The sequence below is a fragment of the Kogia breviceps genome, chromosome 17 (genome assembly GCF_026419965.1).
Source record: "Kogia breviceps isolate mKogBre1 chromosome 17, mKogBre1 haplotype 1, whole genome shotgun sequence".
In the NCBI taxonomy this organism is placed as follows: Eukaryota; Metazoa; Chordata; class Mammalia; order Artiodactyla; family Physeteridae; genus Kogia; species Kogia breviceps.
Window position 1 is genome coordinate 5318921 of NC_081326.1, and position 23456 is coordinate 5342376.

At 39.4% G+C, this 23456-nt stretch overlaps 1 protein-coding gene across 5 annotated transcripts in view; it reads left to right on the top strand.

Moving 5' to 3' along the window:
* Positions 1-400: 400 nt before the first annotated feature.
* The window catches only part of UBXN2B (UBX domain protein 2B), a 28272-nt gene continuing 5216 nt past the window's right edge, over positions 401-23456 (top strand). For 2 of the 5 annotated variants that reach the window (XM_059043667.2, XM_067017218.1), the window contains exons 1-7: positions 401-542; positions 5897-6000; positions 11243-11393; positions 14481-14564; positions 16041-16150; positions 19347-19484; positions 21478-21618. In XM_059043667.2, coding sequence (XP_058899650.1) covers positions 456-542; positions 5897-6000; positions 11243-11393; positions 14481-14564; positions 16041-16150; positions 19347-19484; positions 21478-21604 — 801 coding nt within the window. In that variant the 5' untranslated portion in view covers positions 401-455 and the 3' untranslated portion in view covers positions 21605-21618. Of the gene's footprint in view, positions 543-5896; positions 6001-11242; positions 11394-14480; positions 14565-16040; positions 16151-19346; positions 19485-21430; positions 21619-22359; positions 22944-23456 lie in introns of those variants that run through there. The other 3 variants (XM_059043668.2, XM_059043665.2, XM_059043664.2) reach the window with 3 other exon arrangements.

Below are 23456 nucleotides of genomic sequence, written 5' to 3' on the forward strand. Positions count from 1 at the left end.
CTAGTTCTGATCGCAAAGAAAGTTTACAGGGTTCTTCCTCCTCAGCATCAATTCACGCTTTGGGGGCGACGTGCCACCCAGTCCTTGGCAGGGAAATGAGAGAATGTGACCGAGACTGGAAAAGGACGGTGGCACTTTTCATCAGATGAAACATCCAGAGGACGTTTTTCACTGTGGGGTTAAAAGAACACGCAAGTCCTTGCTGCCCTCCAGGGAGGCGCCCAGCAGCCTCCGGGTTTACGCAGAGGCTTCTTGGCGGGGAAATTCTGAGCCAACTTCCTTCAAGGAAAGAAGCGGGAGCGCACAGGTGGGCGGGCGCCGGAAGAAGCGCGCACTGCGGACTGGGGAGGCGGGGGCGCGCAGGGGCCTCCCCGCCCCTCGGTTGCCAGGCAACCGGCCCCGGAAGTCGCGGGAGACGCTTCGGCGGCGGCGGCGGTGCCGGGAGCGGGTGAAAGATGGCGGAGGGCGGCTGCGGCAACGAGGCGGGCGAGGAGGGGCCGAGGGCGGTGGGGCCGCGGCCCCCGAGCGCGCGGGACTTGCAGGTGCGGCGAGCGGCGGGGCGGGGGCGCGGCGTCGGGGACAGCGCGGCCGGGGACGTAAGGAACCGCCCTGGCCGCGGCCGACCTTCCCCAGACCGGCCCGGGGACCGAACTGTGATTCCGGCGCCGCGGGTCCGCCCCAGGTGGCGCGCCGGGGAGCGGCGTCTGTGGAAACAAGTGTCCGAGCCCGGCTGTTAGTGGTGCCCCAGCCTCGTTTCCCCTCCACCCCACTTGCAGCTTAAGAAGCAGCTGCTGATGTCAAATGGCGTTTGGGGGGTTAGGGGTCAGTTGAGTGCTTCACCGGTTGATGCCCCGGTCAGACTCACTGCAGAAGAAAGCGCTGCGGTGGCCGTGGGGAAATCGAGTCACGGCTTGGGCTGGTTTGATCTTGTTTGTCTTGGATGCTGTTTGTGGCTCGATTACTTACGTGTAAAAAGGGTTCCTTTTTAATCAGATAGCTTTTCGCTTTTAAAGGGGTGAACTAAAAAGTATTTCATCCTACGACTTCCCAGCCTAGTTGTAACAGCTTACAGTCTAGAAAACATTGCACATAAGAAACGGAGAAATAAAACTTTGTAATGTTACAGGACATTGACAGTAGTTACTAAATACCAGCGCACCAAATCTTGCTCCGTCAGATGCTTCACACTACTCATTTTAGAGGTGGTTGGTTTTTTTAACTGTCTCTTTGTAAGATCATTGATAAAATTCAAAAAGTAAACATCTGTAGGGAGCTATAATTAAAAATAAGTGACTTTCAATCCACAAGCCTTGGTAGAAAAGTTCTATTACTTCATTGTTACACCTTCATTCTATTTCTTTGAACAAACATATTGACCACCCGCCATGTAACATACTGCTAAGCTCGGGAATGCAGAGATAAATAGGATCTCAAATCCACAGTTGGTGCTGGGATACTGTTAAAGGGCATAGAAGTATAAAAGACATTTCTACCTATTTTTTGCAGAAATAAGATACGCATATATTTAACAGAACATTTTGAGATGGAGTATGAATTAGTGCCAAAATAAGCAGTGTATAAAATGACAAATTTGGAGAATTGGAGAGATCGGTGTCAGGTTAGGAGATGAACTCAATGTAGAACAGCAGTAAGAGGCAGCATGGACTGTCAGGGGAAAAAATGGAGTTTCCGGTCAGAACAACTTCGGTTTGCATCTTGACCCTGACACTTAGTAGTTATGTGAATATCAGAAAAATGTCTTAACCTCTCTGATCCTCTGTCTCTTTATCTGTAAACTAGAGGTGATGGTGGTGTCCAGGATGAAATAAAGAAATGTCTGTAAAGTGTCCGTGCGATCCCGTATTATCCTGGATCAGACTTGCTTAGTGAATATTCGGTTCTTTTTCCCTTAAAGGAGAAAAATACTAAAACTTTCATTGGTTAGTCCATGCTAATGCTATTAAACTTAAAACTGTGTGACTTAATATCCTTTCTCTAATTTAAATCTTTTTTCTTTTTATGTGAAAAATGAGAACAGCTTGGTTAATGATCACCTGATACTTGACAAATTTATACTTCATCCACTGTATTAAGATAGGATAAATTGTTGGAGATACTGTGGTAGATGTCGCCAATTGTGAGAATTCCTTCCTTTTCACCATCAATTAGAAAATAGGGTTTTTGGGGTTTTTTTATTTCCATCCCCTATCTACTTCCTGGTAGGTAGGTTCAAGTAGATAACTGATTTTTTTTTTAATGAATGTTATTTGGAATATCAAATACACTAAGTATTCATAGTGTTTCCCTTAGAATTTAATAAGAATGTGAAGAATTTGCAAAGAAACCTGAAAACAATCAAGTGATGGCATATGAAGAAATAGAGTATGTATCAAAGATTTAAAAGAATTGGATAATGTTGTCTCCCAGCTGGTTTCTTGGATATTGATTATTGGGGGATTATTTTATTGTTTAATCTAGCCATGCTTATTTTAAGAGTTACCCATTTGGTTCAGTTTTCAGTAGATACTCCTTAACTTTCCTGACAACTCGCTCTAAGAGTCTTTCACAGTATAATTGGAAATAGCAAAAGTACAACTAAGTACCTATTTCTTAGCTGCCATGCAGTGTAGGGTTTGTCGGCATCTGTGTTAAGAGAGATTTCCTCATTCATCACAAGAGGAAAGATGGATCGTCGTCTCCCAAAAAGCCTCCCAGCACCGTGAGCCTCTGACTCACAAATTCAGAAATCTCCCGTGGATCTCAAACCGAGAGTAGATCTTGGGTCCTTTCCTCCTCCAAAATTGGGAACGTTCAGTGGGAAAGTTTGGGATAGGATTGTCAGTGACAGTACTCACCCCCAAAACCTCAGTAAGGTATTTGATCGTATGCTTCTGTCCCAGGTTTCCTCCAGAATGATATCAAAAGAAAAAGATTTCTGTTTTTATTTCTTTATTTCCATATAGGTTGGAGTTGAGGAGAATTGGGGCTAATAACTTCAGTACTTCCTAGGGTTCAGAGTGGGCTTTGGATGGGGCAAAGAGGGGAGTTCTATCAGTAAGAAAAGGGTACAGACGTCTGGCATTGTGTTGCACGTGTCACAAGTACCCTCGTCCTATTGATGTCAGTGTCCCATATCGCTGGTTCTCCGTTTTAACGTACATCAGAGTCACCTGGAAGGCTTGTTTGAGCACGGACACCAGACCCCACCCCGATTTTCTAAATCACTTGGTCTAAGTTGGGGTTTGGGCATCGTCCGCAGGCGATGCTGATGTCACTCTTCTAGATTGAAACGTCCGTGTAATGCCTTCTGGCAGTTGTCGCTCTAAGACTGGGAATTCCCGTACTTTTAATCTTTTGCTCTTTACTTGATGTTTTCACCCGCAATGTCAGGTTCTTTTCTCACATTCTTCACATTTCAAATTCTGGAGGAAAGATTATCAGGGCTTACGTACTTTATTCGCTCTGTATAATTGAAATCTCTTCATAGTCTAGTTGTTTAGCTCACGGAAGTCTGTCCTGACAATTCACAGTGCATCTTTACTTCACAGGGCACACATTTTTATCTCTATTTGACTGAGATTTTGTTGGTGTTTTCTACTGGTTTTAACCAGTGCATCAGTTAATTTCCTCTTCTGTTGTGGTGTCATTTGCTATGTCAAATAATATAGAATAACTTTGTTTAAAATATTTGCTTATGAACTTATGCCATATGACGCTTCAGGTACATCATGGATCCTGGCATTAATTCCCTCTAAATATCATTCATTTTCCTCTAAGTTAATGATGTACTGGTGATAACTTGGCCCTTTCAGCTAGGTGGACTCCCTGCTGTAATGTAATTTTCTCCATATTCCTATTTTGTTAATATATATTCCACATTCCATGGAGTCAAAAGGCATTGTTTGCATTATTCATTTATTTTATAGAAGAAGATTGTTTGATTTACAGGGTTTATTCAAATCTTCTTAAAGCAAAAAACAAGGTACAAAACTATAGCAAATATAATCTCCGTTTTTAAATCTATAACATTATGTGTCTCTTTATGATTCATGTTGAGTTGTAGTCTACATAATTCAACAAGAATTTGTTGGGTGCCTGTCATGTGCTATGTTAGAAACAATTTGGGAAACCTAAGTTATAGTAGGGGGGATGAAATAGTAAGAGAAGTACACAAGTGATGACAAATGTAATGTTTAATATAAATGCGTATGAGGATTTGGAAAAGAACTACCACTTTAGTTAAGAAAATTAGAAAAGGCTTCGTGAAGGATGGCTGAAATGGCCCTTTGACATACAGATAACATTTTCGTTGATGGGAATAGGAATAGCTTAAAAGTAATTCATAGAGCAATATTATCAGCTCATGAGGAAATCCATAAAGGAACACGGTTTTGAAGAAATTTCAGGGAGGTAAAAATTTCTGGAAACTTTGGGCCCAAGTAGTCAGAGTGTCTGTCTGTCTCCATCTCTGTCTCTCTCATTTGTTTTGTGGTGGGTTTTTTGTTTTGTTTTGTTTTCTCCTTTTGGAGAGGATAAGTAGGAAAAGACCATAGGAGATAGATAGATAACACTGCAGGAAGCAAAGAAACCTTGGGGAAAATGAAACACTGACACAATCATTGCTGAGCATTTTTTAATAATATCTTCTCGTAATGGAGCACTTGCCTTGTGCTTCACATACATACCTCTAAGGTATTTTTTTAATAGGCATTAAAAGATGAGGGAACTAAGGCTCAGAGAAGTTAAATAATTTGCCAAGCTCACACAGTGAGAGCCTAAGTTAGGATTTTAATAAGTTCTTTTAGGCTACACAGCACTTTGATAATTAGGATTTCCTGCAAAATTGCCATGTTAGAAATATGAAAGTTGACATATGTGTATGGGGTGGTGGTAAAAAATTAGGTGGGAAAAATAAAGACTTTCATTTTCGTTTTCTTGTGTACATATTTTAAAGGTCGATTAATGGAATCTTCAGAGAATTAACTTTGCCCCAGTTCCCTATTTTTCTTTTCCTACTGAGGAAAGAATCCCTGGAGGTAGTTTTCATATTGCTCATGTTTCTAGAAGGAGCACTTCATCTGGGTTTTGGGGGGATTTGGGCTTTTTTTTTGTCTTTTTTTTTTTTTAATTTTCCAGAGATTATGGTCATGCCAATTATAATTAAATAGCCACAAGGGGCATAAAGGAAAGTTTTTGAGTTGTCCAAGGAAGTCAGAAGTGGGAACAAAATAACTTATATGATAATGAAATATTTTGATAATTTCTTAAAATTCCAGTTTCAAAAACCATGCTTTGTTTATTTCACTTTGAAGATATCCAGCCATATATCTATAAAGCATAATTTGGTAATATTGCTTTCTAAAAGTTATATAAACTGTATATATCATTCATTGAAAAGAAGCTCATTTTCCTAAACTTGATGACATTTATATGTCTGGTAAACTTTCAAGTAGAATAATTTTGGAATTGTTTTATGTACTCAGATTTTAAAAACTTGAACAGCTAAGTGAAATATTTTTATGGGATCTGATGAGAGCAAACTGACATTAGTGTGAAACATCCTCAAGTATTTTCAAAAGAATTGTAGGTCCAACTTTGAAAATGATCTGTTACCAAATAGTTTTTGAAACTGTTGAATAGTTCATTGAAAGTAATTAAACAATTATTGTAACTTTAATTTATTCTACTATATGTGGCATTTTGGTTCATTTTATAAATAAGAGATGCAGTGGTTTTATTTTGGAAGGGAGTCATCTTCTGAAACAGCAGCCTTCATTTTTCATTAGACATCTTTACTGCTCAATTACAAGTTAATTTTCTACTCATAACTTGTCATTGTGTAGAAGGGTTTATTTCTAGTGTTTTTATACTTTATAACAAATCTGTTATTCTATAGTTGGCCTTGGCAGAATTATATGAAGATGAAGTGAAATGCAAAGCTTCCAAATCTGATAGACCTCACGCTACAGCCTTTAAAAACCCACGAACACCACCTCAAAGGTAAGTTTTGTTTTGGTTTTTAAACTTGTATGCCTTTTTAGTTCACTAATCCCACATTATTTTAAATGGCCCTGGGAATTTATTTTTAACTATAACTTCTTAAAATAAGTGTTTTTTAGATACTATTTCTGAAACTTTATTTAATAGTCAAAAAGCCAGAAGAAACTTATGGGAAAATTATCTTAAATACTTAATATTTTGATAGACATCCCATAGCATAATATACTGAATAGTATTTTTCTTGGGCACTGTGGTTCTTTTTTGAGTCATTGGACTCATTGAGGATCTGATGAAAGTTATACCCCCTCTGCCCCAGAGCAAGACTTATGTACAATTTTGTCACTCGTTTTTAAGGGTTTGTGTGTTTCTTCAAGCCCATCCATGGAGCCCCTCTGTGTCTTCTGTCCTTCAGTTAAGAATCTATAACTTCAGGAATCTGTCTTTCCTTCTGTTGGGTGATGACCCATCTAATAGTGATCTTCTAGATAGTATTTGCTGTTGTTAAAATCCCTGAACTATAAAAACAACCAACAGTGAAGTTTTAAGAGATGAGAACCAGGTATATTTTATTGTCATGAGTTTTCTTCTTTCCAGGAATGTTTTCCTCAATGTCCTTTTAGTACTGCAAATCTCATTACTGGGGAGAAACTTGAATTTTCCCATTATATCTCATTTTCAGAAAGTCTGTTCTTTTATCGGAAGTTGAAAAATTCACTGGAAGTTATTCTTTCTTTTTTTTGTTTGTCACTAGTCTACCTTCTTTCTTTCTATAGGGGACGTAAAATGACATCCCTTTCTGGACGTGAATGGAAAGAAAGAATAATATTTATAATTCTCACCCCACCTTTTTATTTTACAAACTTTAAAATCCACAGATAATCAAAGATAAGGACAATGAATATACGCGGTGTCTGCTCCGCTATTCACCAGTTGTTAACATGCTATGTACAGCGGTACATTGGTGCACACGCTGTCTTTTACTCAACCGTATGGAAGTAAATTACAGCCATCATAGCACTTCATCCCTAGAGGCTTCAGCCTGCACCCCCTAAGAGGAAGCCCACACTCCTTTATAACCTTGATAACATATCACACCTTAGAAAATGAACACTAGTTGCATAAATCATTTAATCCGTAGTCTATAGTCAGATACTCTTAGAGCCTTTCAGGTTTAGGATCCAGCCAAGGGCCATGCATTCCACTCACAATGCCTGTTTGGTATCTGAATCCAGAGCATTTTCCCCAACCTTTCTGTTGTCTGCTTTTAGCTCCTCTATATAATCTAAAGTTTATTACATTGACTTTGAAGAGCCGGGGCCAGATGTCTTTTAAAATGTCCCACGTTCAAGGTCGTTGTTTCCTCACGATTAGATTCTTGTTACGCGTATTTGTTAAGAACGCTAGTGAGTGATGTTTTCTGCCGTGTATCACATCACATCAGGAGCCGTATGGTTTCAGGGTTTCCCACTATTGGTGCTCTGTGCTCACTTGGGTGAGGTGCTGACCGCCGCACCACTCCATCGGAAGGTACAGTGTTTCCTTTAGAATCTGCAGGTTGGTATCTTGGCACTGTTTGCATATCCCTCCCTTTCAGTTACTTCTTATTTAATATGTATGTTTGTGTGTGTGTGTGTGCCTGTACACACATACATAGACACATATATATATAAAATATATATATATATAATATTGTATATTTTAACTGCTTCCTTAATCTATACAGTCCCTGAAATTTTGAAAGCACTCAAAATATTAATGTACCAAAGTTTTACTCATTAACTATTTGGCCACTGTTCCCTAGTTTGAACAGATTTTGAATGACTTAATTTGTTGGTATAACAAATCAAAATATTTGACTTCTTAAAATAAGATTAGTATATTAATATTTTCCTTGCTATTCAAATATAATCCTTAAGATATTTCAATGAGTGGTTTTTTCTCTTTTATACTATCTGAAACAGTGTTGCCCTTAACAGTTATAATTTGATAATGCAATTTTTAAGGACTTTGTGCCTCAGATTTGATTTCTAGAATTATTTACATATCCAAAAAGAGGAGCTGCCTTAAATATATTGGTTGATGCTTATACTATGTTTAATCTGCTTAAAATACAATGTGAAGCAAATTATTGGCAATGTTTTCTTCTTGCAAAGCATGATATTTTCAAATGCTAAGTATGCAGTTCTCTTGACTCCATATTCAGCATTGACATCTGCCGGGTTTCATTGCATGTCTACCGCTTTATCTGGTACAGAAAACAGTCTTAATTAATGGTCACCCTTCTTGGACAACATTAGATATCAAAACATTCATCTGTTCATTGTCATTTTAAGCCAGTATATTTTCACTGTGTACATCATGTGAAACTTAAGTACTCTACACGTAGTGTGATCTATTTTTAATTTACAAGAGGAGGGGCAGGAGCTACAGCAAAACTCACAGAAGTTAGCCTGACACCTGCTTTTACATATTCATCCTCAAAAGCTTCTCTGTCACAAACAGGACTTTAAACGTGTGAGTCTTGTTGTTCAAAAATGTAAGAACTTAAAACAAATGTCCCCTACAAGTCATGAGACACTAGTATGGTTTTGAGAATTCAATAAGTCTATGAGATGTCTAGCACAGTGTTGGTACCTAGCTGGGCCTGAAAGGATTATTAGGATGTGGATAAGCACAGAAGACAAGGAACAAAATAGGCCCAGAAGAAAAAATAATAAAAATGCCAAGAGCAAGCCAGAAAGGAACAGCAGAACTTGAGTAGACTCGTGGCAGGTGCTGCGGGGTGTGCTTCGTGGACGTGGAGCCTCAGCGCTCACCCAGAGCCCCTCCCCGGGAAGGGCCGCGAGCTTGGGTTAATGCTTTGTATTACTGCCTTGAAATTCTCAATGCACTTTGAGCAAGGCTACTCCTACTCTCACTTTGCCGCCGGCCCACACATGATGCGTCCGGTCCTGGATGCAGCCACGTCACGGCCGGCCTTGACAGCCAGGGAGAGCTGCTCTTGTGCACAAGGCCCGGGAAAGCCAGTATATGTTCTTCACTGTAGCTTCTGCCATAAAAACTATAGTAGAGCGATAAAGCTTTGATTCTAGACATAGACACACCTCAGCTTTCTATCACTTTTTTCTCTCTGTTCTGTTAAGGTTTTGCCCGTGGACAAGTTTTTTTAATTCCCTAAGCTTCAGTTTTCTTATGTGGAAAGTGGGGATAATGCCATTGTTATGAGGATTAAATGAGCAGTTGATAAATGTTAGTTATTATTATTATATTTTTGGTAAAGTAGGTCTGGCGGTACCATGTAAGATAAATAGTAATGGGAAGAACAAGATAAGGAGACAGATCAAGAAGAAGACAGCTGCAGTAATCCAAAGAATTGTGGTCCTAAAATTTGAGGTTAGGATGGGGTCCGTGGAATGGAGCAGAAAGGGGTGAAATTGGTGTGGGATACTTTCAAAGAATTAATTGTAGAAACGTGATGACGTGGAATATAGAGAGTAAGTGAACGGGAAAGGGGGAAGACTGAAAGCTTCTTAATCTGGTATCCAGAGAAAATGTGATCGTTAATGGGAAGAGATGAACTGGATTCAAGTAGGTGCTTTTCAGTTCAGCACCGGGCCGTAAGTAAGGAGGTCTAAAGACATATATCTGAGAGTCCTCTGTATAGAGGGGGCTGCTCTCTCTGGGAGTGGGCAAGCGTTGATGATCAGATGCACTGAAATCGAGAAGGAGAGTCAGATGTATAGACTTACTTACGAAAGAGGAGAAGGATGGACTGTGGAGAACAAGAAAACTTCTAGAAGAAAATAGACCCTGAGGTAGGCAAAGATTTCCTATACCGGTAATAAAAAATCAGCGACCATAAAGAAGTTAGTAAATCTTTTCCTACGTCAAGTTTTTCCTTTAAGATCTTTCTCACCAAGGCTGAGAAAAGGGAAGTCTGTCGTTGTACTTTGCCAGATTAGGTACAGGAGACAGGAGGGAAGGGGCTCCAACAGGAGTAGCTGCAGCAGGAAGCTTTGCTTCCCTTTCCCCTCCCCTCCCCTTCCCTTCCCTGCTCCCCTCCCCTCCCCTTCCCTTCTCAGTGCTGCCATTTAAGGCATCTGCTACCAAGGGCCTCCTTACACTGACCGCTGTCGTAAGAGCCAGCCATGGCAGTGTTCGGCCTTGCTTGTGTGTACTGGGCCCTCTGAGGATCAGCTGGGCAGGAAGGCTTCCGTGGGCGGCTGCGCTGGGCGAGCTTAGTCCTCAGGGTGCTTGACCAGAGCGCTGGCAGCTTGGAGCCCACCCCACCCCACCCTCAGTGGTTGTGAGCTGGCCTTGGTAGTGGGGTTCTGCTGGTGTTTCCGTGTAGATCTTTCTTCTACTCACAGTGACGTGAGAGCTGAGCTGCCTTTCCCTTTCCTGTTTAGTTTTGCATGTACTAATTTTAGGAAAGTCTTGAAGGTGACTTCTGTCCCTAGTCTCCAGTGCTGATATAATTTTCCCCCTTTGTTTTGTGAGTCAGTTCAGTGCAAATTAGGAACTGAATTGGAGGGTATCGGTAGTCAAGGATATGAGATTTGATTGTCACCTTATTCTGGAAGTCTCCCTGTTGATATTTCATTGGTTATATTTTCTGATATTCTTGATTGTAAAAAATCTTGAAAGATAAAATAGGGTACTAATTTATGTGAAGGAAATGTTTATATTCCCTAGGACCATTATGAAATAGAAAAGAAAGGAGAAATTTTTCACTACATAGTTAACACTGAGAAAATTGTTTGTGGTCTAAGTTGTTTACCTTTAACACAGGGAGCTTATAATTTTTCAATCAGAACTCTCTGAGGAGTAAACTCTATGTGTAGCCCTGTGCTCTGGATTTAGATATTTACAGCATCTAAATATAGAAGTCTCTTCACTGACCAGGTCCTCCTGAATGTGGATTCCTCTGGGGAAGAGGCTTAGCTTCTGGTTGTCAGCTGTCAAAGAGATTCATGTGATAGAGAAGCACTTACAGAGGGTAAGTGAGGAAGAAACAAACTAGTTAGTTCTCAGGCAGGATGCTGAACTTGCTACCAGAATCTCTGCAAACTATTGATACTACTTAATTCCTTAATCCCATTTTTAAAATTAAATATTTCCACCAAGGCCTTAGAAATGGCTTTCTTTAAATAAAAGTTATTTCCTAAGACTGTGTAGCTTTTTGCCTTAAAGTAGTTTATGCTTGTATTCTGTCTTTATTCATGAACTGTAATGTTTAAAGGTTCTATTCAAGTGAACATGAATGCAGTGGATTACATATAGTTCAACCTTCAACTGGGAAAATTGTGAATGAACTTTTCAAAGAGGCAAGGGAACATGGAGCTGTCCCTCTGAATGAAGCCACAAGAGCTTCGGGTGATGACAAATCTAAGGTAAGGGCTGAATTTTTAAAACTAAATATGCTATTGGGACTTCCCTGGTGGCCCAGTGGTTGACTCCAAGCTTCCACTGCAGGGGGCATGGTCAGGGAACTAAGTTCCCACACGCCACCCAGCGTGGCCAAGGGATAAAATAAATAAATAAAATATAAAAGCAATGTAACATTAAAGTTTAAAAAAAAACTAAATTTGCTGTTTATATATTTGATCTCCTAAAGATTTTTATATTACTTGCAAACATTGTTTTTCTAACTGTATATTTGTTTCAAATATTTGCTTTATTTTTATAAGTCTATATAATCTTTCTACTAATGGTCAAAAGTTGAGGCAGTTTCTTAACATTTCTGTGAAACTTCTCTGTTTACCTTTTTATCTTGAAATAATTATAGAGTCACAGTAATTTGCCAAAGAATGCAGAGAGGTCTTATGCGCCTTTCACCCAGTTTCCCCCAACGGTTGTTACATAATTATAGTTCAGTCACAAAGGCAGGAATTTAACCTTGGTGCAGGGTTTGTGTGTAGGTCTGTGTCGTGTTATCACAGGTGTAGCTTTGTGTGGTGACCTCCTCGATCTGGATGCTGTCCATCTTCACGACGGTCTCCTCTTGGTGGCCCCCTTGAGTCACTGCCACCGTCCCCGCCCTCAATAGACCTCTGGCCACCACTAATCTGTTCTCCATCTCTGTAATTTTGTAATATCGAGAATGTTATACAAATGGAATTGTACAGTATGTGACCTTCTAGGAGTAGCTTTTTTTCCACTCTGCTTAAGCCCTTGAGATCCATCAGTTATTGAATGTATCGGTAGATCCTTCTTTTTTATTCCTGACTAGTGCTCATGGTGTGGATGTACCACCGTTTGTTAACTCTTCACTTATTGAGGGAAATTTTAGGTGCTTCTAGTTTTTGGCCATTAGAAATATAGTTACTGGGACTTCCCTGGTGGTGCAGTGGTTAGGACTCTGTGCTCTCAATGCAGGGGGCCTGGGTTCAATCCCTGGCTAGGAACTAGATCCCACATGCATGCCACAACTAAGAGATCGCATGCCTCAGCTAAGGAGCTGGCAAGCTGCAACTAAGGAGCCCATCTGCCACAACTAAGACCCGGCACAGCTAACTAACAAAATGGATAGAAAGAAAGAGAGAGAGAGTGAGAGAGAGAGAAAAGGAAGGAAGGAAGAAAGGAAGGAAGGAAGGAAAGCAGACATATAGCTACTGTGAGCAGTCGTGTTTTTGTATGTAAATTAGTTTTTATTTCTTTGGGATAAACACCCAGGAGTGCAGCTGCCTGGTCGAAGGGTATGTGTATGTTTAGGTTTTTCAGAAACTGCCAAACTGTTCTCCACCATGTATGAGGGATCTGGTTATTCCGTATCCTTGCCAGCATCTGGTGATATCACTGTTTATAATTTTAGCCATTTTGATAGATGTGTAGTGATAACTCACTGTGGTTTTGATTTGCATTTTCTTAATGGCTAATCATGTTCATTTGCATTTTCCTAATGGCTAGTGATATTGAACATCTTTTCATGTGTTTCTTTGCCATTATCTTTATTACCCTCTTCAGTAAAATGACTTTTGCCCATTTTCTAATTGGATTGTTTGTTTTGTTACTGTTGACTTTTGAGAGTTCTGTATATATTTTAATAGGTATGAGTCCTTGGTCAGATATATGGTCTGCAGATAGTTTCTCCTGGTCTGTAGCTTGTCTTTTCATCCTCTTACCAGGATTTGTCACGGAGCAAAAGTTTTCAATTTGATAAAGTCCAGTTTATCCTTCTCTTTTCTTTTATGTATTTGGTATCTTGTCCAAGAACTCTTCATCTAACTATAGGTCCGGAAGATTTTCTTTCATGTTATCTAGAACATTTTTTATCGTTTTCCTTTTTACATTTAAACTTATGATTCATTTTGAGTTAATTTTCTATAAGGTTTACATCGAGGTTCATTATTCTCCTTATGGAGGTCCAGTTGCTTCACCATTGCATGTTGAAAGGCTCTCCTTTCTCCATTGAGTTGTTTTTGTGCCTTAAATTCCTCTAAAACTTTTATACAGCTTTTATAACTATGTCAGCTGGCAGAGTACTGGTATATCAAAGAAGACTTCAAGTATCTTTTTGTGTATAATTGTCATATATTCTTATAATTATCATTTCCCAACCCGAGTTCCCTCATCAAAATCATTTGGGAGGTATTCTAAACCACCATGTGGCCTCAGGGATTATGGCTCAGTAGGTGTCCAGTGGGCCTGGGGGGCCTGTCTGGTCACTGTGAGAGTCAGCCACTGCTCAGAACCTCTTCTGTTAATGAAACTTAAATTTTAGTTCTCATTTCGTTCTTTACCCACAGTTTGAAATTCTGTTTCAGTTAAGTCTCAGGTAATTTTGGTTCTCTCAAGTTCTCCAATTCTGTAGGAAAAATATAGGATTGATATAATTTAGTCTATAGAAAGGAAAGCAACGTGAAGATTAATAGCTCATTTATGATATGAATGGTGATTAAAAGAAATAGCAGTTTTACCTCATAAGCTATCTTACCTGAAAAATAGAAGAGCTTGTAATTAGTATAACAAAACAAAAAGTACAGTCTAGTTGATTTGTTACAGTTGAATCAAAGCAGCTTATAAGTATGGAGCTTTTCTTCAGGGTAATTTATACTCATACTCATTTATAAAATTCTTCCTTTCTCTATGAAACTCTTATTTACTTTGTGAAATATGATTCAAGAATTATAATTATTATAAGATTGTCATAAAATATTAAAGGTGGGTTTTTAAAGTCTGTTTCTACTTGAAAATATTATTTCAGTGTATAAATGCATTTCTTTGTTTAAGATTGGCCTAAGTTATTTCAGCTTCTGAGTCACTAATGTTTTTGTGGGAAGAAACATAATTTCTTACTAGAGTATACCTCTCTGTAATATAAGACCTTTATTTTAATATAAAAATTTCCTGGAAAGTATAAACCAGTTTGGCTAACTATAATTGATATAGTTTTAAAATATATTATCACACATTATCATACCATTTTGCTTGATAAGCCTCAGTGCATTTTTAGCTCATTTGCGATGTGTGTGTTTTAGTCTTTTACAGGTGGAGGATACAGATTGGGTAATTCCTTTTGTAAGCGGTCTGAATACATCTATGGAGAAAATCAGTTGCAAGATGTACGTACAGAAAGAAAATGAAAAATTGTAGATTTTTGCCTCTAGTTACTACAGCTTGTGATAAAGTTAAAAATTGATAATATAATCTTTTTGTTCTGTTATTTTTTGAAGCATGGATTAAAAGGACTTACAATTATGTGTAAGTTTTCATAATTAAATTTTGTATTTTATATCTCAATTGTGCCTTGCACTTAGAGATACGTAACTATTTGTTGAAAGAATGTATGACTCGCTGTCAAAATGAGCTTACATATATGTTATAATAATTATTATAAATGACATACCATTATGATATAGAATTATCTGAGTTATAAACATAGAAATGTCTAAAGTCATTCTTTGTTTTCGCCTTTAGACATTTTGGAGTTATGTTTCATTTAAAACATGTATAGTTTAGCCTTGGAGGGTCTCTGGAGGTTCTGTCTGGCCCCCTGGCATAAATAGTTAAGCTCTGCAGCAGAGAAGAAGACGGGTAGACCAGCAATCCCACTACTGGGCATATACCCTGAGAAAACCATAATTCAAAAAGAGTCATGGACCACAATGTTCATTGCAGCTCTATTTACAATAGCCAGGACATGGAAGCAACCTAAGTGTCCATCGACAGATGAATGGATAAAGAAGATGTGGCACGTGTATATAATGGAATATTACTCAGCCATAAAAAGAAACGAAATTGAGTTATCTGTAGTGAGGTGGATGGACCTAGAGTCTGTCATACAGAGTGAAGTAAGTCAGAAAGAGAAAAGCATATACTGTATGCTAACACATATATATGGAATCTAAAACAAAACAAGAAAAAGGTTCTGAAGAACCTAGGGTCAGGACAGGAATAAAGACGCAGACGTAGAGGATGGACTTGAGGACATAGGGAGGGGGAGGGGTAAGCTGGGACGAATTGAGAGAGTGGCATGGACATAGATACACTACCAAATGTAAAATAGATAGCTAGTGGGAAGCAGCCGCGTAGCACAGGGAGATCAGCTCGGTGCTTTGTGACTACCTAGAGGAATGGGATAGGGAGGGAGACACAAGAGGGAGGAGATATGGGGATATATGTATATGTATAGCTGATTCACTTTGTTGTAAAGCAGAAACTAACACACCATTGTAGAGCAGTTATACTCGGATAAAGATGTGAAGAAGAAAGAAGACAGGTGGAGATGATGGAGAAGGGTGGGTGTCTTGTGGTAGCTGGATGCTCTCAGGACTTAGGTCTTCTCAGTGAACCGGAAATAATTGTACTTCAAGGCCAGGGTCCAGCGATCGGACCTTTCCTATTTCAGCCATTGTCCGTTCATTAAGCTAAGTATAGATCTCACACGTGGCTTCGTTTAGATCTTTATTTCAGCTGAATAAAGAATAGTACAAATAACTCTATATTTTAAATAAAGTAAATCGTAAATATCACATTTGAAAATTAAAATTGTTTAATACAGACGCGTTCTTGTATTTCTTTTTTCGTATGCCCGAAAGGTTCAGATTTTGCTTAAACTGTGGAGCAATGGTTTCAGCTTAGACGATGGAGAATTGAGACCTTACAGTGACCCAACAAATGCTCAGTTTCTGGAGTCCGTTAAGAGAGGGTAAGATGTGTTACTTGGATTCTATTTGTTACTGAGGGTGGAACTTCTTTTTCTTGTAAACAGAACGCCATTCAGTAGTGCTCTACTGGTTTTTAAGGGTGAGATACTGGAATATATTCTGTAAGTGGTTGCTGGGGGGAAGGGTATTTTTAAGTATATAAAGGATATGTTGCTATCTGTAAGTCACTGGTTCTTAACTTGGTGGGGGAGAGCAGTGGTCATTGGTCCCTTTCAAAATCCAGTGAAGCTATGGTCCCAATTCTGAGCAGAGGTATTGTCATGTCATAAATTAGGGAGTTGATTAGCAGGTAGCTGCTCCTCCACTAAGCCACTGTCCTGCTTACTATTGACAGGGTGACTCATTGCATGTATGCCTGAATTTCAGCACCTTATATTAGAAAGCGTTTAAAGTGGCATTACTGCTGGCAGAAGATTTCAAAAGGTTAGTTAGTTTGAAGTTATACTTTGTGAAAGTAAACCAGATTTACAGTGCTCTGACCCATCTAAAGAACATCATAACTCAGCAGGCCTTCTGGCTAAAGGATGAGGAATCACATGATTTTGCTACGATTATAAAAGCTTTTCTGCATTGTGCTTTCACTAGCTGACAGTGTGATCATCCCTAAGTAGAAATACAACTGAAGAAAAGTGTCAGGCTGGTCATGAACTGGGAGATGTAAGTAGCAGTGAAGGGGCTGGAGCAGGAGGTTACACTCCATCCGGGAATTGAAGGTGGGGCTTTTCCAAGTGATGAAATCTGTCCAAGGAGAGTGGCCGAAGTGGAGTGGAGATGGGAACTCATCGGAGTTGAGGTGGTCAAGGAACTCTAAAGGCATTTTAGAACTAATGAGCACGGATTTTGTATTTGAATTCTACAAAGGTAATGTCAGAATACCAAAGAAAAGCAAGAAATGCTGTAAGCGGGAGGGAGGTCATTGAGGAAGGTGGGAAGCTGACCCGGGAAGCAGTGCATGCTGGTGATAAATAGAAGGGCAAGAGTTGAAGTTAGTGCTGTGGACTTGGAAACCTGCAGAGTCACTGGGCAGAGCTTGGGAGCCCCTGGGTGGGGGAAGTGCTCATCTGCTCAGTAAAGGTCAACATGACTGCTGAAATGACGTTTCTTCCAGATGGAAGAAAAGAACATGATGATGACTGTGCTATAATATGGATCAAAACTAATTTATTATTAAAAGAAAATATTCAACGGACGTTGTAGGCTAGTGGTCAGTCATAGTATACTAAGAGAATTTTTTTCATTTGAGCTACACCATATCCTCAAGTACAAGTTATGATCAAGAACAATTTTAGAAAAGACTTCTTGAAAAAAATGATTGTCAGATAGCGGTTGTCAGCTGTATAATCATTGTCCCTTTTTTATAACAAATACTTTGTAACACTATCTTCACTATCCTCAAAGAAGAATTTATAGATAAGATAATCTATGCATATTATTTCTAAAAACATTCATATAAAATTTATCTTAAATATGGTGAAGAAGTAAAGGAAGGTAATTTATCATAAAATTAAACATATTTCAACGTCTAATGCCTAGGTGTGATTACACCAGAAGACATAACAAAGTAGACAGATAGACTGACCTAGACTGCACCTTTGTGCAGTCTAGCACTTTTCATGTAGATGCGACACACAAAAAACAGAATAATGAGGTGGGTGACTTTGGCAACTTAATTACTATAAGTGGCATTGCAGTCAGGCACTTGGTACAGTTCCAAGCAAAACGAAGTGCAATGTTCCTTCTGTTTATATGGCAGATGAGTTCCTGAAAAGTTCAAAGCATATTTATACAATACCAAAAACAAAAATTTTTTTTTTTGCTTATATGTAAGATAGAGCCTAAGCCTTAGGTTTTAGGCTCAGGCGTTATAAACAGCCTTGTCATCCATGTGACCCCCTGGTGGGACCCTCAGTGGTTCTGTGTAACCCCCGACAAGTCTTCATTGCGTAAGTTGAGACCCCGAGACAGAGCATCTCCTGCCCTGATCCTGACCCTAAAGGAGGGCAGCACGCATGAATCACATGACAATCAAAATCACCCCTGTCAAATTTCCAAACTTCCTCCAGGGTGTTTAGAAATAAATATTCACATTAACTGTTACATCCTCATCGGGATTTTCTAATGCCGACTTAGGTGTACATTGCTTCCCTACAATTTGGCCTTCTCTCAGAAGCACTCCAGCCTCCCCGTGACAACAAAATCCCTATGTTGAGAATCACTAAGGAACAATATGATGCACCTTTAAGAAAGAAAGATCTACGAGAACCAGTCAATCATTACAGAAATGTTTAAATTATAAATTAAGCAAAAATTGCTGTTTTCAAGTTCACAACTTAACTATCACAATCTCAACAGTGTAGACTCATTTTTCAAAAAGTTTACTAAAACCTTTTTCCTTTTTTAAAATTTTTATTGTATTTTTATACAATTTTTAAAGGTTACCTTCCATTCACAGTTACTCCAAAATATTGGCTATATTCCCTGTGTTGTACAATACATCCTTGTAGCCTGTCTTACATCTAATAGTTTGTACCTCCCATTCCCCTAGCTCAATATTCCCCCCAACCCCACTGGTAACTACTAGTTTGTTCTCTATATCTGTGAGTCTGCTTCTTTTTTTGTTGTTATATTCACTAGATTGTTGTATTTTTTTAGATTACACATGTAAGTGATATCATACAGTATTTGTCTTTCTCTGACTTATTTCATTTATCATAATGCCCCCTAAGTCCATGCGTATTCCTGCAAATGGCAAAATTTTATTCTTTTTTATGGCTGAGTCGTATTCCATTGTATATATATATATATATACCACATCTTCTTTATCCATTCATCTGTTGATGGACACTTAGGTTGCTTCCATATCTTGGCAATTGTAAATAATGCTGCTATGAACCTTGGGGTGGATGCATCTTTTGGAATTAGTGCTTTTGTGTTTTTTTGGATATATACTCAAGAGTGGAATTGCTGGGTCATTTGGTAGTTCTATTTTTAGTTTTTTGAGAAACCTCCATACTGTTTTCCACAGTGGCAGCACCAATTTACATCCCCACCAACAGTGCACAACGGTTCTCTTTTCTTCACATCCTCGCCAACGTTTGTTATTTGTGTTCTTTTTGATTAATGCCATTCTGACAGGTGTGAGGTGGTATCTCCAAAGGTGGTTTTTCTTTTTTTAAGAGAGATTCCCCTGGAGCTTCAGCGACTGGTTCACAGAGGCCACGTGAATCTGGATATGGAGGATCATCAGGATCAAGAATACATAAAACCTAGATTGAGGTTCAAGGCGTTTAGTGGAGAAGGACAAAAACTTGGAAGGTAAAACCCTAAAATGAGAAAAATACTTGTCTTTGTTCAACATTAATTTTCTTTGAGAATAAGAAAAGCAAAATAACCTGGAAAGTAAAAACTAAAATATAAACTGTGAAGACCTTGCTGATGGAATTAGATGTGCCAATCTGGTGATAATATTAATAGGTGATACTTAGATAGCGGTTACCACATTCCTGACCCTCAGAGCACTTTTACAGTCATTACCTCATTTCATCTTTACAACAGCTCCTTGACCTACACCCTGTTATCACTCCATTTGCAGATGCAGCAGTTTGCCCAGGGTGACTGAGCGAGGAAGTGGTTAGTGGGTGAGCTTCAAACTGGGCTCCCTGGCCCCCGAGCCTCTTTCTGATATGATTATGTGCGTTCACAGGGGGGTTGTTGACTAGGTAAAACAGTAGGTATCTGAGATCACAGCTGTAAGCACCCCGTCTGCCGCAGGTAATTGTTAAGCTCTTGAAGCCAAAGCGAAGTGCTTAAGATGGTTATTTTCGATCTATTTTAAGCAGCCAAACTCTATTTCTTCAAGTTATGGAAACACATAGAGAACTCCTCTTATTGCAGGAAGAGGGAATTGTCTCAGACATTTCCAAAGAACCCTAGGACTTTGCCAAGCACAATTTAGAAACCAGTGCGCATGGTGTAATGTAGGAGTGGACGCCTTTTTAATAGCCACGGCTTGCCTCTTCATAAAGCTTGTTACGTGTGCTGGTAAACATGACCCTCCATTTGTCCACACGTTACTGCAGGTGGCATGTTGAATTGCGGCCTTGGCCATGTTTCCAACGTACCCTTTTGTGCACCCTTTGTTCCTTTTCACGTCATTCCTTCCCTTCCGAGTTCTTTTCAGTTGCCTTGTGCACACCGGTTCTCTCTTCCCCTCTCATTTCTCAACATAGGAAAGAATTCAGTATCAGCTCTCTGCACCTGTCTTTCATTTCTCAAGTCTCCCTTTCTGCATCCTTTTCTCCGATTAGAGGCTAATGTCTGAGACATGTAGAGAATACAGGAACATGTGTTGACCTGGCTTTTTTAAGGACAGGTCTACTTGAAAATTTTCTCCCTCATCTCTCTTAACTTTCAACACAGTCAGGCTTCTACTGAATTGTCCTATTTCTTCCCTCCTTTGTTTTATAACTACGACCCCCAGATAGTTCTTTAATATTTTCTAGCACTTCTCATTTTTTACTTAATATTTATTGAGATTATGATTTTTAATGAAAACACAGGTTAAATGCCCAGTCATCTCTTTGTTTCATACGCTTTCTTTTTCTATTATTTAAGTGTATGACTAAGAATTAAAGTTAGAATGCATATCTTTGTTAGTAGAAGTACAGTTGACCCTTGAACAACACGGGGGTTTGGGGCGCTGACCGTCCAAGCAGTCAAAACTCCTCTTATAATTGGCTCTCTGTATCCACAATTCCCTATCCTCGGATCATGTAGTCCTCTATATTATAGATCATGTAATAGTGTTTGCTGTTGAAAATCCACACGTAAGTGGACCTGCCCAGTTCAGACCTGGGTTTTTCAAGGGTCAGTTGTATAGTAAACCTAGAACTGAAATTGAAGAAGGTTGCCTAAAGGGAAGATAGCTAAGAAGACCCAGTGATTATAATTGGCAGTTTGAACTCATGAAAATAATGATTTATTATCTGATTGATTATAGTATCTTACAAAGGCCAGCCTTTTTACTTATAAGGGAAATAACTAGAGAAAATGAAAATTTAAAAAGGAGAAAATGATGAAGGAAGAATGGCAAAGATAAGTGGTGATAATGCTGTGTTAATCATTAGCAATACTGGTCAGGGTTTTTGATTATAGAAAACAGAATCCATTTGCTAGATTAAATAGTAAGGGTTTTCTTACAGAGCCTTGAATAATTTATAGAATTTCTGGAAGAGATAGCAAACCAAGCTTTCCTTAGACAGGAGAAGCAAACAACTTTCTAGAGAAAACACCTCCTGTGCCCCATCAGTTGCTCAGAGCCTGTGGAGCTGGGGCCCAGAGCTAGAACACCCCATCATGACCGCACTGGGAGAGTCAGATGCCTCCAGGACCTTGGGGACCAGAAGAGCTGCATCATCTCCACGCCACGGTCTTAACTTTCACCGCACAAGTATGTATTTATTTGCTTGATGGAAGGGTGAGATCCTACAAAATCCTAGCTGCAAGGGAGTCTGAGAAATGTAGTCTTTAGAATTTCCAGCTTCTGGTGCACGGGAAATTTACACAGGAGATTAGCGTGGTGGTGTGAGCCTGTGTGATGTACGTGGATCCAGATGCGGAATAGTTGGCTATGTATATTCCAAGAAGGTGAAGGATTGCATAGAGCATTTTAGAGGGCTTCACGTTAAGAAATACATTAAAACATAAAAGTCCTAACTTTTTCTATTCAGAAAGTAACTATCTAAAATGGCTTATTTCCCAAGAGTTCCAGACAACTATTTACTGAACAGAGAAGTAATTAAAAAGAAGCAAACAAAACAGAATGAGAAATGATTCCATTGTCTTCCGTAGTTGGCAGTCTAATTGCAAACAGAACTTTACATGTATGGAAATTGACTTAATTATTTGTAGACCACAATAAAATGGGGTAAACCTAAATGAGATAGAAATAGTACCCAGTACCTTCACGTAATATTATAGGAGCAAGCAAACCGTAGATGTAAAACTACAAATTTTTAATAGTAGAACAATACAATTATTTAATAATTGTGAGCCAGGTAGAGCTAGAAAACCTCAGAATCATTTTTGACGGGCAGGGCTAGCATTTCTGATAGACATTCACGGTAGGCTTTTGAGCTGGCGTGTATGATGCTATAGATCACTATTTGAAGTCAATCTCTGTCTGCTCCAGGACAGTCACTGCCTGTCTGGCACACTGTGCATCCAAAAGGTTCCATTTGCCATTTGCCCCGAGTCCAGCCACTACACCTGAGGTGTGCCTTCGCCTTGGTCCCTGGATCCTGGAGGGCCCTCTTCTCTAACATCTCACAGCCCCTTCCTTCCTGCCTCTGCTTCATTCTCTGACCAGCGGTTCTGCAGCCCCTCGCCTGACTGCACAGCCACTGGATCTGTCTGCCCTGTGCAGTCAGTGCTTCTGGGCACGGCCGCGCACCCGTGCTGGGCAGGCGGGCTGCCCCTCTCCCGCCCCCGGCGGCTGAGCCCGGACGTTCCCGGCTTTCCCACAGCACCTGTTCTACCCCTGCCCCTCACTCACAGCAGCTCTGCTGGCAAAACAGAGCCTGACAAGAATTAGCTTTCTTAATACATTCCTCTTAGCCTCTGAGTTTATTACATCCATCCTCACCACCCTCTTTTAAGTCTGAAGAAGATGGGTCTGAGGGAATCACTCCGCTTACAAGCTACATCCTTTCCTCCAGTTTGCCTAGAAAGCTTGTTTTATCAATTAAGTTTCTTCTTTTCCTTTTAAAAAAATGTTTCTTTTTAATGTTAATTCTTGAAACATACATACAATATATTAAAAATGTCACTATGGCTTGATAAATTGAATGATGAGGAGAAAGTTTGAAATAACATGCAGCCGTGACTTTGAGAGCTAAATGTTAAAGTTAATATGACTTCTTTTTTTCATTATTCCAAATTTTTTTTATTTCAACTTCATTGAAAGAAATAAAATTATATTTTAAAAAATGGAGTGATCTCACAAAAGCCAGGGACAAAAAGAACAGGTTAAGTACTTTTTCCTGAGAGGCAGATCTAACAGCTATAGAATGGTCTTTCTTCCTTCCTCGCTTTTGTCAACACACTAACCAGCTTGTTCACTGCCTGTCTCTGTGACTCTGAGGGTACCTTTCAATCTCTGTGACTCAGTTTTCCTTTCCTATCAAATGATGTGGTTGGCCTTAATTATCTCGAAAGGCCATTCCAGCCCTTGGGCACAAAGAGGTTAAGTGACTTGCCCAGGGTCACACACACGTCTAATAAGTGGCA